Below are 16,209 nucleotides of genomic sequence, written 5' to 3'. Positions count from 1 at the left end.
CGTGGGAGCTGGCCCACGGCGAGGCGGCAGCTGCCGGCCGGGCAGCCACGGAGACGACCTCCCGCGGCCGCTTTTCTTCCACGGAGCCCTCTCACTCCTGCCCGCTGCTCCCCGCACCTGGACCAGCTCCACCCTCGTCTCCCTCACCGCGGGCTCGGGGCAGCAGCCGCGGTAGCCTCCTGGGCGGTGCGACTCCGCCTCTCCCCGCCGCCTCCGCCGCTCCCTGCCGCGTCCCCCCGGCTCCGGCCCCGGCCCTGCCCCCGGGCGCGCCCGCCGCGCTCCATTCCTCTCCGCTCCGCCGGCAGCCCGCGGCCGAGGCGCAGTGGCGGCGGTGGCACCCACGGCCAGGAGCGGGGCTGGGAGCGCTGGCCAGCTCACGCAGTCGCAGGGCAGAGAAGCGTTAGGGAGCGCTGGCGGGGCCCGCAGCCCGCCCACCTCTGGAGCACGAGCGCGGAGAATTGGCACATCCCTATTCCGCCGGGGGGCGGCTCTGCCAACCCCCCCGCCATCTCCCCTCCTTCTCTTTCTCCCTCCCTCTTTCTCTTCCCGCCCCTCCGCAGCGACATCCCTGCGAGTTTGCTTCGCTGCCCGCGCCTGTCGCTGGTGGCCCGTCGCTGCATCTCCCACGCCATCAACTCTGGGGAGCCGCCGGCGGAGGGCACGGACCCGAAGTTACGGTCAGCCCTGGTGAAAAGTAGCGATAACGCGGAAGGGGCCGCAGCCGAGCAGAGCCGGCGCAGCGCACCGCCACCCGCAACCCCGCCGGCCGGAGGCTGGCTCCACGCCCCGGGCCGCGCTTGCCGGGGCAGAGCGACGCGTCGCCGCGGCAGTTGCTGGCCGCCCCGACCCCCGCCGGACCCGTTGCGGTGAGACTGGGTTACGCTCCGGGACGCGGGGCCTGAGGAGACGGAGGCTCTCGGCCGCGGCGGGGGGAACGCACGGGGCACACCCGCGGTGGCCGCCGAAACTTGTTCAAGTTGTGCGGCCTCGGGGCGGCGGGGAGGGGCGGCGGCGGCGCACCCGGTGGCGGGCGCCCTCTGCTGGCCGCCGTCGGGGGGGCGGTGCGGGGGGAGGCGCGGCGTGCTGTCAGGCTTCGTCCTGAAGCTGGCGGGGTGGAGGGGGCCCTTGGGCACCGCGTCGGTCGCCGTCAAGGGTCGGTGTGTCAACTTTCCCTTTTCACGCCTTCGTTGCACCGGCAGAACCATGCGTGTGGTTTATATACACGTAAAGTTATTTGCTTATTAATTTGAGCTCCAATTAATTTTCGTGGCGTGTCCGATTTGTTTTCTTGGGTAGCTCTGGACAGCGTAATGGGAAAATATGCCCTGAGACCTCGTAGTCAGACACAAAACGGTGAAATAAAGTGAGCTTACATAGCCGATGTGAATTTCTCTTTTGCCAAAGATAAATTATGGGAAACTTTGAAAAATGCTCTTTTAAAAATTATTTTCTGTAAAAGAAAAGGTGTATTAACTCTTTCCTAAAAAGTTAGCAATACTTTGTGATCTGTTAAAGTACTTTAAATATTTTCTGGCACATGTACAGCCTCAGAGAACTTTCGTTTCTGTTTCCACAGAAAAGAACCAACATGCAAAGTGGAAGTTAACCTGAAACTACTCTTTTAACAGAGAAATATTGGCTTTCTGCCTCTTTCACATGTTTTCCTTTTGCTTTGTAATGGGAGGAGCAGGATTATCTGAATCATTGAGGCAAAATTTGAGCATCATTGGCTGAAGATAAGATGAAAGAAGACTTGAAACTATATCTTTCACAAGCTGAAGGGGAATAGTGGTTAAAAGCACTGAAATGTCAACAAAAAAGAGCTAATGAAGGGTCTATGTTGATTTTTCTTCATTTTTTTCCCCTTTCCACTCTCCCATGAGTCCCAGAAGAGAAAGATGGAAAGACCATGTATACAAATTCATACAAGGGAAATGCTGAAGACAGTTTTGGAGTTTATTTTCCAAGTGCTGTAAATTCCCTATTTAATCAAATACAACACATGGTTCTGGATAAAGTATATCGTTTTGTGATCAGTGAAGTTTTTTTCAACTCTAGAAGTGGAATTTGACCTGATTGGAAGCTTTTAAAAAAGTAAATGCATTACTCCGATTCCTTTTTTCAAGATGAGTTTTTCAAGTTATGAAGTGTTTCAGTCTCTTACTGTGTACTGTCAACCTGTGTTTTATGTGCATATCTTAGATATTTTACTTTTTCCCTTGTTTTAGTATTTATGCTGTAGTGTTGTGTTTGAGAAAAGTGTGAAAGACAAGGCACCTGAGATGTAAGTTTTCAAGAGCCTTGTTATTACAATGTAGCTCAGATTACATGTGATCTGAGTATCTGTTACAATGCACACTACACACTAAGTCTTTTCTCCTTAAAATATGCCTTAAGATGTTCGTTTTAATACTAACTGGATCAAAATTTGGTATTTGAACTTCGTGTTTTGTTAGAAGATGCATGCCTGGAGAAGAGGAGCTGTCTAATGGATCATGGCTCTGATGTTCACAGGACATACTTTATTTCTAGCATTAATGATGTTTGCTGTCTTCACTTTTGAAGAATCTGTAAGTAATTATTCTGATTGGGTGACTTTCATAGAAAATGTAGATCAATATGAAAAACAGCAACTTGAAGGTCTTAGTGCAGAGCAGAAGTTGAAAAAAGTAGTTCTTCACCCAAGCTTGTATTTTGATGCTGAAGATGTTCAGGCACTGAGGCAGAAGGCTCATACAAGCCATTTGCATCTATTTAGAGCTATCAGAAGTGCGGTGATGGTTATGCTATCCAATCCATTATACTACCTACCTCCACCCAAGCACGTTGATTTTGCTGCGAAGTGGAATGAGATTTACGGTAACAACCTGCCACCTCTAGCATTTTATTGTTTACTGTGCCCCGAAGATAAAGCTGCACTTGATTTTGCCCTAGAATATATGGATAGAATGGCTGGCTACAAAAACTGGTTGGTTGAGAATGCACCTGGAGATGAAGTGCCACTCGGTCACTCCTTAACGGGATTTGCAACTGCTTTTGACTTCTTGTATAATTCACTGGAGAATGAGAGACGGCAAAAATACCTGGAGAAGATATGGTCTGTAAGCAAGGAAATGTATGAGTACTCAAAGGTTCGTTCCTGGGGAAAGCAGCTTCTCCATAATCACCAAGCAACCAATATGCTTGCTTTGCTTGTTGGGGCTTTAGTTGCAGGGGTGGACAAAGGATCTCAGGCAAATATTTGGAAACACACTGTTGTTGATATGATGGAGAAAACAATGTTTCTGCTCAATCATATAGTAGATGGGTCTTTGGATGAGGGAGTAGCTTATGGGAGTTACACAGCCAAGTCAATAACCCAATATGTTTTCCTGGCCCAGCGCCACTTTGGTATTAACAACTTGGAGAATAATTGGCTCAAAATGCACTTTTGGTTTTACTATGCCACCCTATTACCAGGCTTTCAAAGGACTGTGGGTGTTGCGGATTCTAATTACAACTGGTTTTATGGTCCTGAGAGCCAACTGGTTTTTCTGGATAAATTTATCATGAAGAATGGAGCTGGCAACTGGCTGGCACAGCAAATTAGAAAACACAGACCCAAGGATGGGCCAATGGTACCATCCACTGCACAGAGATGGAGCACACTACACACTGAATTCATATGGTATGCTGCCGAAATCACCCCTCAGCCGCCTCCTGACTACGGTACTGCTAAAATGCATGTATTCCCTAACTGGGGAGTTGTTACTTACGGGGCTGGATTGGCAAACAGTCAGACAAACACCTTTGTGTCCTTTAAGTCTGGAAAACTTGGTGGACGTGCTGTCTACGATATTGTTCATTTTCAACCATATGCCTGGATTGATGGGTGGAGAAGTTTCAATCCAGGACATGAACATCCCGATCAGAACTCTTTCACTTTTGCTCCCAATGGACAGGTGTTTGTATCTGAAGCTCTTTATGGGCCTAAACTCAGCCACCTGAACAATGTCTTGGTCTTTGCCCCATCTCCTACGAGCCAGTGCAACCAGCCCTGGGAGGGACAGCTTGGTGAGTGTGCCCAGTGGCTGAAGTGGATTGGTGATGAGGTTGGAGACTCCACTGGAGAAATTATAACAGCCTCCCAGGCTGGGGACATGATGTTTGTGAGTGGTGAGGCGGTATCTGCTTACACATCAGCAATGAAATTGAAAAGTGTATATCGTGTTTTGCTGCTCTTGAATTCTCAGACATTATTAGTAGTAGACCATATTGAGAAGGAGGAAGACTCTCCTGTTAATTCTGTCAGTGCCTTTTTTCATAATCTTGACATTGATTTTAAATACATACCTTATAAATTTAAGAACAAATACAATGGAGCTATGATGGATGTGTGGGATGCCCACTACAAGATGTTTTGGTTTGATCATCATGGGAGTAGTCCTGTTGCTAGGATACAAGAGGCAGAACAAGCTGCTGAATTCAAAAAGCGATGGACTCAGTTTGTAAATGTTACCTTTCCAATGAAAAACACGCTTACAAGGATTGTTTACCTTTTCCATGGCCCATATGTCAATGTTTCTAACTGCAGACTCATAGATAATGCAAAATCTGGATTTCAGATTTCACTCAGTGTCAACAACACTGAAAATACCATCTCTGTTGTGACTGAATATCAGGATTTAAAGACAAGGTTTGATTACTTGGGATTTGGTGGTTTTGCCAAAGTAGTTCATGAAAACAAAGTGACCAAGTTTGGTCTAGGTACTGAATCTGTGGAAAAACGGATAAAAAATAATAGGGTGGTTTTCCCATTTGGGTTCAAAGTGAACATAGTTGCAGGGCTAATTTTGGGTGTGAGTTTAGTCATACTGGCTTTTCAGTGGCAGTTTTACATATCCTTCAGTAAAATGTTGCGTTGGATCCTGATACTGGTTGTCACACTGTGGCTTATTGAATTGGTGGATGTGTGGAGCATGTGTACTCAGCCCATCTGTGCAAAATGGAGCAGTGACATGACAAGACTAGAACATGACAAAGGCAATAAAGCCAAACAATTAGAAGGAAACCCTGTTGTTTTGCCAGATGTTATCATTACTTCACTTCCTGCTTCTGGTGCAGAAATATTAAAACAGCTGTTTTTCAATAGCAGTGACTTCTTATATGTCAGGATACCTGCACCCTATCTTGAAATTCCTGAGACTGAATTTGAAATTGATTCCTTTGTAGATCCATGTGAATGGAAGGTTTCTGATGCCCAGAACGGTCATTTTCGTCTTATCCAAGGGTGGCTCCAGTCTCTAGTTCGAGGCACAAAGTTACATTTACAAAATATTCATTTATATGAAGCCAGCAGAAGTAAAATTGCTCAACATGCTGCTACAAGCAAGGACAAAAAGAAAAGATCCAAAAAGAGAGAATCTCTTTCAGAGCAAAGAAGCAGGGCAAGAGGGAGTAAAGAAAAAGATGCTGAATATATTAGGGAACTGAGAAAACATCTCATCTATTATCCAAATGCACGACCTGTACTTAGTTTAAGTAGTGGGAGCTGGACGTTAAAACTTCCTTTCTTTCAGGAAATCCTAGGACCGTCAATGAGAGCGTTATATGTAATAAGGGACCCACGGGCGTGGATATATTCAATGTTGTACAAAAATAAACCAAGCCTTTACTCCTTGAAAAATGTTCCACAGCACTTAACTGCAATGTTTAAAGGGGAGAATGGTAAAGAAAAATGTAGTTTAAATGAAGGCTATGCCTTTGAGTATGAATCATTAAGGAAAGAACTTTCAAATTCTGATTCAAATGCTGTTTCTGTGTTGTCCTATTTGTGGCTAGCAAACACAGCAGCAGCACTGAGAATAAATGCAGACTTGCAGGCAACAAATTATCATCTAGTCAAGTTTGAAGATATTGTGAACTTTCCTCAGAAGACGGCTGAAACAATTTTTGCCTTTCTTGGTATTCCTCTTCCTCCTGCTAGCTTAAACCAAATATTATTTGCCACCTCCACTAGTCTTTTCTATCTTCCTTATGAAGGGGAAATTTCACCAAGTAGCATTCATGCCTGGAAACAAAACATGCCCAATGAAGAGATTAAACGTATTGAAGATATCTGCTGCTCTCTAATGGACCACTTAGGATACCAAAAGTTTATAGAGTAAATGCTGCCGGTCAGCAGAAATTTGCACTAATGATCTCTGACTACCAATTTGTGGATAAATATTAGAGAAGTTTGTTTATTCTTGTATAATGTGTACAGTCTGATACTTTCAGAGAGATTATTTTAAGAAAAAGATAGTTGTTCTTGCAAGTGGGTTTTGTTTTGTTTTGTTTGGTTTTTTAATCTCGTAACTATTTTGCTGCCTTTCAAAAAAAGCTGTGTGAACCTTTGTAGGACTACCAGCTGGGGACTCTGTAGCTCAGGGAATTAATAGTAGAATATGGAGCTTTCCGCCTCCAGCTCACCAGTTTGACTCCAGCCCAAGCGGTTAGTTCCTGAAGTACTGATCGTGTGATGATTGTATGATGGCTTATGTGAAACTGACTGGTTAAACTGGCCCAGTTCCCAGTGGTGATAAACAGCCTCCTTGGACAGGTTACTAATGCATTCTGTCTGTGTCTCACTGGTCACTATAGTGGTGCAAAATAAACATAAGCTGAGATTTAAGGCTATTCAGCATCCCTTCAGTAAGAGGAAACAGTAAGAACATTTGAGTGAATCCAGTTCCTTATCTGCAGTCTCAGCAGGCAGGCCCAGAACTGCAATGGGCACAGATATTGAATATCATTCTAGGATATAGTTCCTTCAGCTGAGAGATGTGGCACTTAAATTGGGTTTTGTGCTTTGATGAAAGAGAAGACTTCATTCTCATGCCTGACAATGTGGTACCCTTTGTGAGCCTGAAGTAAACTATCCAGAGAAAAAGAAATGGGACAAAATCTAAGAAACCAACAAGGTCATACAAATGAGCAGTTAAATTTGGAGATTTTGTTTCGTTTTAACCTGCTTCAGCCTAATTTGATTTTGAAGGTTGTTAACATCTTAGCTTCTTGCACTGATTTACCTTGTACCTCTTGTCTAAGAGATTCTGAAAGGTTTTTCTCTTTTTGAGTAAGATTTTTCATCCTTCTTTGTTGTAACACATTTCTCTACTGATTCTTGTGCATAATTTCATTGAGACTAGTTGCAAATATTTGGTGTCATTGTCAATGGCTTATTGTTGATGTCTGCATAAAATGGCAATCTGCGATTTCGAAGATCTTAAATAAATCTCCAGGTCTGTGTTGCTGAGGGATGTTTTGCTTTTCTGTATAATGAATTTCTGAAGGACAACCTTTGCTAACCTCAGGTCTTCTTTCAGAGAGGGTAGAAATCTGAAAATCACCCATCCCTTAATCCACCTTACATTTGAATGATCTTTCAGTGCAGTAAACTATTTCCAAAGTTGTCTGATTTTTATCGTGATTGGTGTTTCTTTAACATGGTGCTTTTACATGGTATTGGTTTGGAAACAGATAGGCTTGATAGGATAGACATGTCTGTGTCACAGTTTATTTTCTTCTTGAGTCACACTCTTTGTGCATGCCCATTATGAAAAAAAAAAATTCCCATTTCCCAATTTAACTTGCTCAGCATTCTTTGGAAATGCATGCGTATTATAAATGTGTGCAGATGTGTAAATCAGATCACAAAGAGACATCTGTTTCCTTTACCATCTGTTTTTTATTACAAATGGAATTATCTTGAAATACACTTCAGTTGGTTTGTAGGAACTGGGATCGGAGTTTTGGCATATTATATTGAAATGTGTGTAATTACTGTTTATTTGGGTGGTGAGCATTAGACAACGTCAAAATGCAGTGAGTTTCTTTGTACTGATTACAGGTACCCTCTGTTGATTTTAATATAAAGCAGCTTTTACCTTTCCTTCCAATCTTACTGTTATGTCCCTGTCTTACCCCGCTATCTTGTCCCTCCTCTACATACATTTCACATACTTTAGAGCATGTTGTGATATCTCATTATGACCTAGATAAAGTTGCTTTTTCTTGGCCAGTCATTAACATGTCAAAATGGGCCTCAAGCATGAAAAAGGTATTAATACTTTACGGTGTCACTAACCATAACTTAGGTGTCATTTACTAGCAGCAGTTGGTTTTTCCCCCTTCAGTCCTAGATCTCACTCCTGACTAGATGGAATGCCATGTTAAAGAAAATCTTAAACAAGTTAACATACATTGACATGCTGATGAAACTTCATTTTCTAAGTATCGTTCTCTCAAATTGGCTTCCCTCTGAAGCCATTTTTGCTCATATGTTAAAAAAAAAAAGTATTGATGCCTGTACAGTTTGTACTTGACAGGATAAATTTCAGCATTTGCCTTCTATTTCCAAGGTTTACACCCTAGAATCAGAACAAATAAAAAGGCTATTCTCTATTAGATATTTTAGGGCAGCTGAAGGTAAGAATTAAGACTGACTCTGTATCTGTGGAAATAGAAATAGACCTTAAAATCTCTTCATGAAAGAACCATATGAAATGCCACAATAGCTTATAAACTAACTTTTTTTTTGTTTGTTTTGAAGAGTTAGGATGGACAGAATCATCTGTTTGGAGCACCATCTGTACTGCTTTTGGAATGCAGGTTATCCCATGTGCTTATGTTCGTAACAGTGTTGTTGCTGTCATTAATTATACACAAGATTTTGGAGCTATTTCTTTTCTGTACTGTGCTTTCCTGGTTGAAAGAATGCATAATCTATTATTCAGACTTTGGTGCATTGTGTGCTCCTTAAACAGATGTAAAAAGTTAGAAGAGAGCTCTGTTGGTTTTTAGATCTTGTTCTAAGGGCAAATGCCTTATAATCATTATGTTAAAAATATGTAAAAAGAAAAGTCGTGTCTTTGGAAACAACAGAGCAGGAATGCCTAAGGTATGACAAGTCTTTGATTTTCAATCATGTAATTGTTTTGTTGAGTTTTAGATGATACATTACATGACCTCTTGACCAAATTTAGTACCAGATAGAAGATATCCCAGCTACGGAGCTGAATGACTTTGTGTTGAGATTGTGACCTTCTACTTGTATGAATAGCAACCCAAGATGCAGCCAAAAGCTGAATAAATGTGCACATGGTTGATGAGAATGCCCACTAGAATATACAGATCTGGGGCTTTGTAGAATAAATTTCAGTAGCACCATCCATAAAATGACAGTTGTGGTATGGAGAAACAGGAATACTATGGAGACCTGGTGATAAAAACAAAAAACAGAACAAACCAAAAACCAAAACCAAATCAAACCACCACCACACCCGCACCCACACTTGCTCTTGTCTGTTAGAGAACTTCCAGTTTTATGTCTGTACTGACCTTAAGTCAAATCAGTCTTTAAATAGGTATTTATTTTTTTCTCACCCATGTGTTCCCATTTAGACTAGTGTGGCTCTGTATATGAAGAATATGAGTGCAATTTTATAATATGAAATGATTTTGTGGGTTTACAGAGTTATCCTCAAAATTCTCAGCCACTAGCATCCAGAGGAAGAATGGTCACTACACAGACACAGACATTAACCTCCCCTTTCTCCATACAGTGATATTAAAGACTGTCAGTAAAATTTGAGACCTTTTTGAAAAGCATGTCTGTTTAGGTACCTTATATTGAAGAGTGTTCTGGCACTTTCAGTTACACTTCCATAAAGATGCTCACGGAAAGAAGTCTCAGTACTTTCTCTTAACTTTGCTTCCTTTTTCTGTCTATGGTAGATGTTGATAATGATTTGTTCTATATTGTAGTTTGAACTGTCCAATTATGTCACAGCAAAGATTTTGATGTATTTTTTAAAAGTGGGCTCTATTTAAATGCTTATATCTCTGAATCATATTTGGAGCCTAAGAAAAATAAACACAGAGGAAAACATTTATTTGCTTACGTTGTAACTAAGTGACATTAGCCCTGGGGAGATGCACATGGGTCTTGGCATTCAGAGTTCTATCAAGTTGCATGAATCTATAGTATCTGAGCATACCTAAGTGTCTCTACTACTCCCAGTAGGCTTTTTCCAAGAGCGATGTCTGTGGAGATGAACCTCAGTGTCATGGTCAGATTGGTTCCTTTCACCCTCTTAACATGCAGATGGCATACGGTCCTCATTGGATTTATGTTTGAACAGTTAATTTGCCAGATCTAGAGTTCAATTCTGTACAAGATCTTCAATTATATGTAAAACATGTGGCACAGCTGAGGTTTGCATGTTTTTAAGTCTTGATGAGGTAATATTAGCTGTGAAACAGGTTTAATCTTGTTTTGTTGTGTTTCGTTTTGTTTTCTGGAGGGTGTTAGTCCTGGTCCTTTTCTGTTAGTGGCTGCTGAGTTATTTTGCAGTTGGTGAGTGGTAAGTGCTTGTTCTTTGTCAATCATCCTAGGTCTTGTCACTGTACTCTCACAAGTAATTTCTTTTTTTTTAAACCTTCTGAAACTTGAACCCAGCTGTGGCTTTTGGGAGAGTTAGATGGAAAATGCCTATTATGATAGGAAAACAAGATGTGGTGTAAACAAATGTTGCTGTCTATTGCAAATTATTTAACAATATTTGTCTCCAGCTATTTTCTGAAAGGTTGTTCAAAGTGAATCAATCTAATGTACAAAGCTCAGAGGAAACTAATACCAAGAACATGATAAAAGGCAGGCTATCAGAGATAATAAATGCACAGTTGTTTTTTGTGAAAGCCATTAATATTTTCGCTCTTAATTACTTTTCTAAGAGAGGAGCTACTTATATTTTCTTTGTGCATTTTTTTAGACCTTTTTGTGTTTCCATCTTGCAACTTACCTAGAAATAGATTTTATCCTATGTTTTCTGACTCTTACTTTGAAATGTTAATTTTGTTACATTTTCTTGAACCTTCTGTTGTGTTTCAGGATGTTCCAGTCTATTTTTTTAATAAATTACATCCTATAGGTGCCACTTGATTTCAAGAAACATGATCTCAAACCTGGTGAGGACTACAACAGGCACACAGAAATGAACTGAAAAACAGGAGAAATAAAATGCTATGCTGCTGAAGAGAATAGACTTGAAAGCATGTGTTAGAATACTTAGGTCTTAATGAGATGCCATATCATGCACTACGAATGCCTGAACAGTAGACTTTATTATTCACTTTAGCTGATCAGCTGAACTTGTCTTTTTCAAATTACCATAAGAATACTGATGGAAAGATAAGTTAAAAGGAACTTTTGTTCGGTTGGATTTCTATTTTATTTTTCCTTCAAAGCAGTGCTATTTTTTTCTACTCCGTATCTGTGTTAATTTGTAGCTATATAGCTATTACCTAGTGTAGCTCTATAAAAACATTGTTGGCACCAAGGATGCTTTTCAGTGAGAAGGTACCACCTTACCTCCTGGATATAGATTAAATGTTGACAGTTTCTTAACTGCCACCATCCTTTGGTGATGCATTTGAAAGAAAAGTTGACTTATGTAATAAAGAATTGTTGCATTCTTTAGAATGGACTGCACTGTTGCTCAACAAAATAGACATAATGCGAAAACATGCATATTATAGACGATGCTATCATTTAGCCATGATTAAGCTAGTCTCATAATCAGATCTTTAAAAGTATGGGTGTAGCTTTCATCCATTCCTCAGCCTAATTACTAACCTTAATGACCTTGTTTAATTGCAGGCTAAGATGAGTTTCATTCCATTTGCTGAAAGAAAAAAGCATGCCTACATGCAGATACCCTGTCTTTGTTGATATACTAGGATATTTTTTAAGCTGCTCTCACTTGAATGTATGTCTGTACCTCTAACTTGCTCCAGGGTGCATTTGCAAATCTTACATAATGAATGATGCTGTTGACTTCAGTGTATAGGAATTTACCTATTTGTATTACAGCTTTCTCTGAACATAGCTATGCTTTAGTACCTTTAACACATGAAGGGAATAGAATGATTAACAAAGAGCCAGTCTAGACAATAAAGAAATAGCTCTGATATTCATTGTTCACAGATTATTGAAAGTGTTTGCCAGCAATCTGCTTCATCTGCATTTATTTCAGTTGACTGTGCATAGCAACAGACTCATATCATCCTTTGCAGAATCTCCCTTGAGAAGTTTATAACTTAAAAGTATGGTTTTAAACAGCTAGTATAGATGTCATTATTTTAGTGCCTCCTAAATTAATGTAGGTGCAATTTTCTTTTTGATTCAAAGGTGCAAGGGAAAAAAAAAAAAAGAAAAAAGAAAGTTATTCAATTCCCCTTTAAAGTTAAATATAAATAAATAAATACATTATAAAATAAAGATGTTCAGATGCTATTAAAGATTAAAAAAAATCTGCGGGGTCAATTTAGCAGAACTACCATTAAGCATGTTATTAAATTATTTCTATTCATGCTCTAAAATTTATCCTGCAAAACAGGTACAAATATGACCAATTTGCTTTTGTTGGACTTCTGAAACAGCATCAGCTAGATGCACAAACAAGCATTAACTGAAAGCATATGTAATAACCTCATGAAAAGTTAGTCTTACCCATATTTAGATACATTGCAGTTACTTTTGTACTTATTGGCTTTTATTTCTTGTTATCAGTGAAGATTTAGAAATCATACTTTCAGGCATTTTGTGAAGAAATCTATAATAATTTCTTAAAATCAAAAGTGAGAGAAATTAGTCAGAATATGACTGTGGTTGCAAACTACGACAAATACTTCAAACAACTGAAAGAATAATAAGAAGTTAACCTTATTTTCTTTACATCAACTTTATTGATATACTTGTATAATTTACATTGAATTTACATTCATTTTTATTTAAAATACAAAACACATTACCTTCATCAAGACAAATACATATAGTTTACAATTTTAATTATTATTAATAGTTCCCAACTGGAATTCTGTGGTAGACCCAATCTTCTACAATATTTCTTGGGCCCTTTGTGATTTGAACTGTGACAAGAGTGGCCAACACCTTAATAAGTTTCTTGCTCTAAGGCAATGTGTCTTCATAGCACTTAAAACACTGCCAAACACATTAAAAATACGTAATTTGACAATATTTTATTCTTGCAGATCTTATTTATGAGCGAAGCTTGAATATTCTACTTGCATTTGGTAGAAAAATGCACTCATCTGAATAAGTTCACCTGTAAATTATCTTAGCTGTGCCCCTCAAAAATTTGCAGACAGACAGATTTCTAATAGGGCTACTCCTTTTATTCTTTCAGTAAAGCTTAAGTTTGTTTACATGACCAGAGAGTATTGAATTTATATAAATGAGACTTAAACTATTTTAAATGCCTTTCATATATGGCCTGTACTTGTTACATCTCTCTCGACTTTGAGTTATAGGTGTACTTCTCCAAAAATAAACCCTCAGTGATACCTCAAATCTATCTCACTGTAATCCTGTTAAATAGAAACATTTACTGGGTGATGGACATTCTAGAGATCTTGCAGAAATTGCTAATGTCTTTAAGATTAGAACATATTAAACATTACTTCTAGACTCAAGAGTACTCCTTATGTTTTGCATTCAGGACCAACAGAAAATATATGGTAGTTTAACAATGACCCATTTAATTCTTAATGCAAAATTGTTGTAAAAGTGGCCTAAGATCTTCACACAGGAGATTAGTATATCAAAAATAGAGTCTTTTTGTATCAAAATGAGAACTCTGACTCTCAGACTATGAATATCAAGGCACAACATGACTTCTCATCCTGCTCCTATGTGATAATCTTGTTAGCATGAAGTGATAGGATGTTTTTTGATGTCCTGACAGAAACACAAAAGCTGTTTCAGAAGAAAAAATAGTAGTTTTAACCAATACATAGCAATATACAGCAGTCTTTCCTAATAACTTATTTTCTTGCCTGAATGTATACAGAATCACATTTTACTGGGGTATGTGTTTCTAACTGAGGTCAGTATCTGCTGGCACTAGGAAAACATGATGATATGCTGGCTCATATTATACATTGACAGAAGAGGTAGTAAACACAGGGTTGACTATAGCCTAAAGTTTTTAATTGGTTGCATTTTAGTATGGGCAAATAATACACTGTAAATAGATTATTTTTATTGTGCTTACAGGGCATACTGCAAACTGTGAAATGAGTGATCTCTTTCTTAATTGAAAGACTTAGCATAGGAGTTTTTTTTGTGTCTTTCCCTACTGCCAGCAGAGCAGATCAAAAGGGACATAGCTGGAGGAGAAGATATGTGCCAGAATGTCCATGCAATGTGATGACCCTCAGGAGGGTCACCTTTGCTATGGAGCTGCAAGTATAAACTAGAGCAAGCCTATTGCTTCTTCCTAGGCCATGGATAAAGTTTTGGATATCTCTTGTGAGCACCCTACAGATTCAGAAATGAGAAGGCATTTAAAAAAATAACCCTTAAAAATATTTTTAATCTCATGACATATGAGGTAATCATACAACTTCCATGATCTTGACTGGTGCTCTTAAGAGACTGGAAAAGCCCAAGTGTGGGGAATGGTCACGTAACAGACAAGGTAATTTTCTGGAATATAAGAAACAATGTTTCAGCTCGTCAGGTCATAAATACATGACACAGGACAATGCAAAGCCAGACAAATAAGTTGACAGAGCAGACTTCCACATAGCTTCCAGTGCTGGTTCAGACTAATGGCTGTGGCTAGAGTCAGCACGAAGGCTTGTCACTGATTAAGATATTGATCAAAACAAATGCTGTTATGTGGCCTCATTCAGGTATCTTAAGGAGTGTATAGGCTTTAATCCCTTGATTTTCCATGTTGGTGAAAGATGCCATTCTAGGTCCTTAATGAGTTGGTTTTGAACTAGTGAAATGCGCCACTGTATGTACAAGGCATGTAAAAGGCCAAGTTCAGGACTTATGCTGACAGTGGTGATGAGAGGTGGAAAGTATGTAGTATGAATGAAAAAGCAGGGGCAGCTTGAATTGAACAGCAGAAAGGAAAAGGGATGAGAGATGAATAATTTGTAGGGGACTGGAAATTCCAGCCATCTGCAAGGAGGCAAGAATGTGGCATGTTAACAGGCATCTGCTGTAGTGCTTGTAATGACACCACTTCTCTAAGTCAGCTGCTGTGCAATGTGGCTATCATTTCAGGTTCCTGCAACAGAGGGTAGCATGATTTGTTCTGTTAAGAAGCCTCATTTAATTTTGTAATTAAGTACTCCTTACAACTTTTTACAAAACTCAAAATTACTATCATCATATGTTGTTTATTTAATGACAAATTGGATCGCAAAATATAATATCTTGAAAGTTAGTTTGGGTGTGGAGGTTTTTTTGGTGTTCTTTTGGTTTGGTTTGTTTGTTTTTTGTTCTTTTTTTTTGTTTTTTGTTTTTTGTTTTTTGTTTTTTTTTTTTTTTTTTTTTTTTTTGTTTTTTGTTTGTTTTTTTTTTAATCGTAGATTTCCACTAGTAGGAGGTGAATAAAATATGCACCTCCATGAGCTACTAAAAATAATATAGAAGAGTGAGGTAGTTGAGAGCTTTTCTACTTCCAAACAATTCAAATGAAATACGTTGAAAGTGGGATGCCATTTGCAATATCTCTAGTTCTCCTGCCTTGGTATTATGAAATTAGTCTGCAGCAAAATAATTTTATGTAGCAAACTCCTACCGTGCTTCATCACTTGTATTCTTTGTTTTCAATGTTGTCATCCAGCTTCAAGGAGTTGGATTTTTTAATTTATTTTATATGAGTAAACACTGAGCAGGTACATATATATGTAGCCTCAAAAACCAGAAACACCTTCTTATTTTAGAAGGGATTCCAAAAGCAAGTAGTGTCTGACACTTGACCACTGTACATTAGCATGATATCACTACAAATAATGAAGCTGAACAGGGCTACAGCAGCTAAGGGTAAGGAGCCTTCTATCTGCAGAAGAAATGTCAGTGTAGGACAGAGACTTGATCTTGATGACATGATGGCACAACATCTGAGAGGTGAATCAGAAGAGAGCTACTGTAGAACTCAGCCTCTGCAATGCATTCTGTCCACCCCCAGGCCTCCCTTCCTGCTTTCCTTCTGTAGCTGAAAAAGGAGCACTGTCCAGAGTTCCATTACAACCAGGAAAGTGATCTCTTTAAATATTTAACCTCTTCTGTTTCCTGTGTTTCGGCTTTTGTTCATTTAGATAAATAAATAAAAGCTCTCCTTAGTGTTGTTTAGCCAGCCTGCAATC

The 16,209-nt window shown here is 39.6% G+C and overlaps 1 protein-coding gene across 1 annotated transcript; it reads left to right on the top strand.

Annotated features, from left to right (window-relative positions):
* Positions 1-278: 278 nt before the first annotated feature.
* DSEL (dermatan sulfate epimerase like) lies at positions 279-7,758 on the top strand. The gene is made up of 2 exons (XM_065832032.2): positions 279-866; positions 1,577-7,758. Exon 2 carries the CDS (start codon positions 2,496-2,498, stop codon positions 6,144-6,146), a length of 3,651 nt encoding a protein of 1,216 aa, XP_065688104.1. The 5' UTR covers positions 279-866; positions 1,577-2,495; the 3' UTR covers positions 6,147-7,758.
* The last annotated feature ends 8,451 nt before the right edge of the window (positions 7,759-16,209 follow it).

This window comes from Patagioenas fasciata, chromosome 2 (assembly GCF_037038585.1).
Source record: "Patagioenas fasciata isolate bPatFas1 chromosome 2, bPatFas1.hap1, whole genome shotgun sequence".
NCBI lineage: Eukaryota > Metazoa > Chordata > Aves > Columbiformes > Columbidae > Patagioenas > Patagioenas fasciata.
Note: the sequence above shows the minus strand (reverse complement) of the source record. Positions and strands in the feature narration are given on the sequence as shown.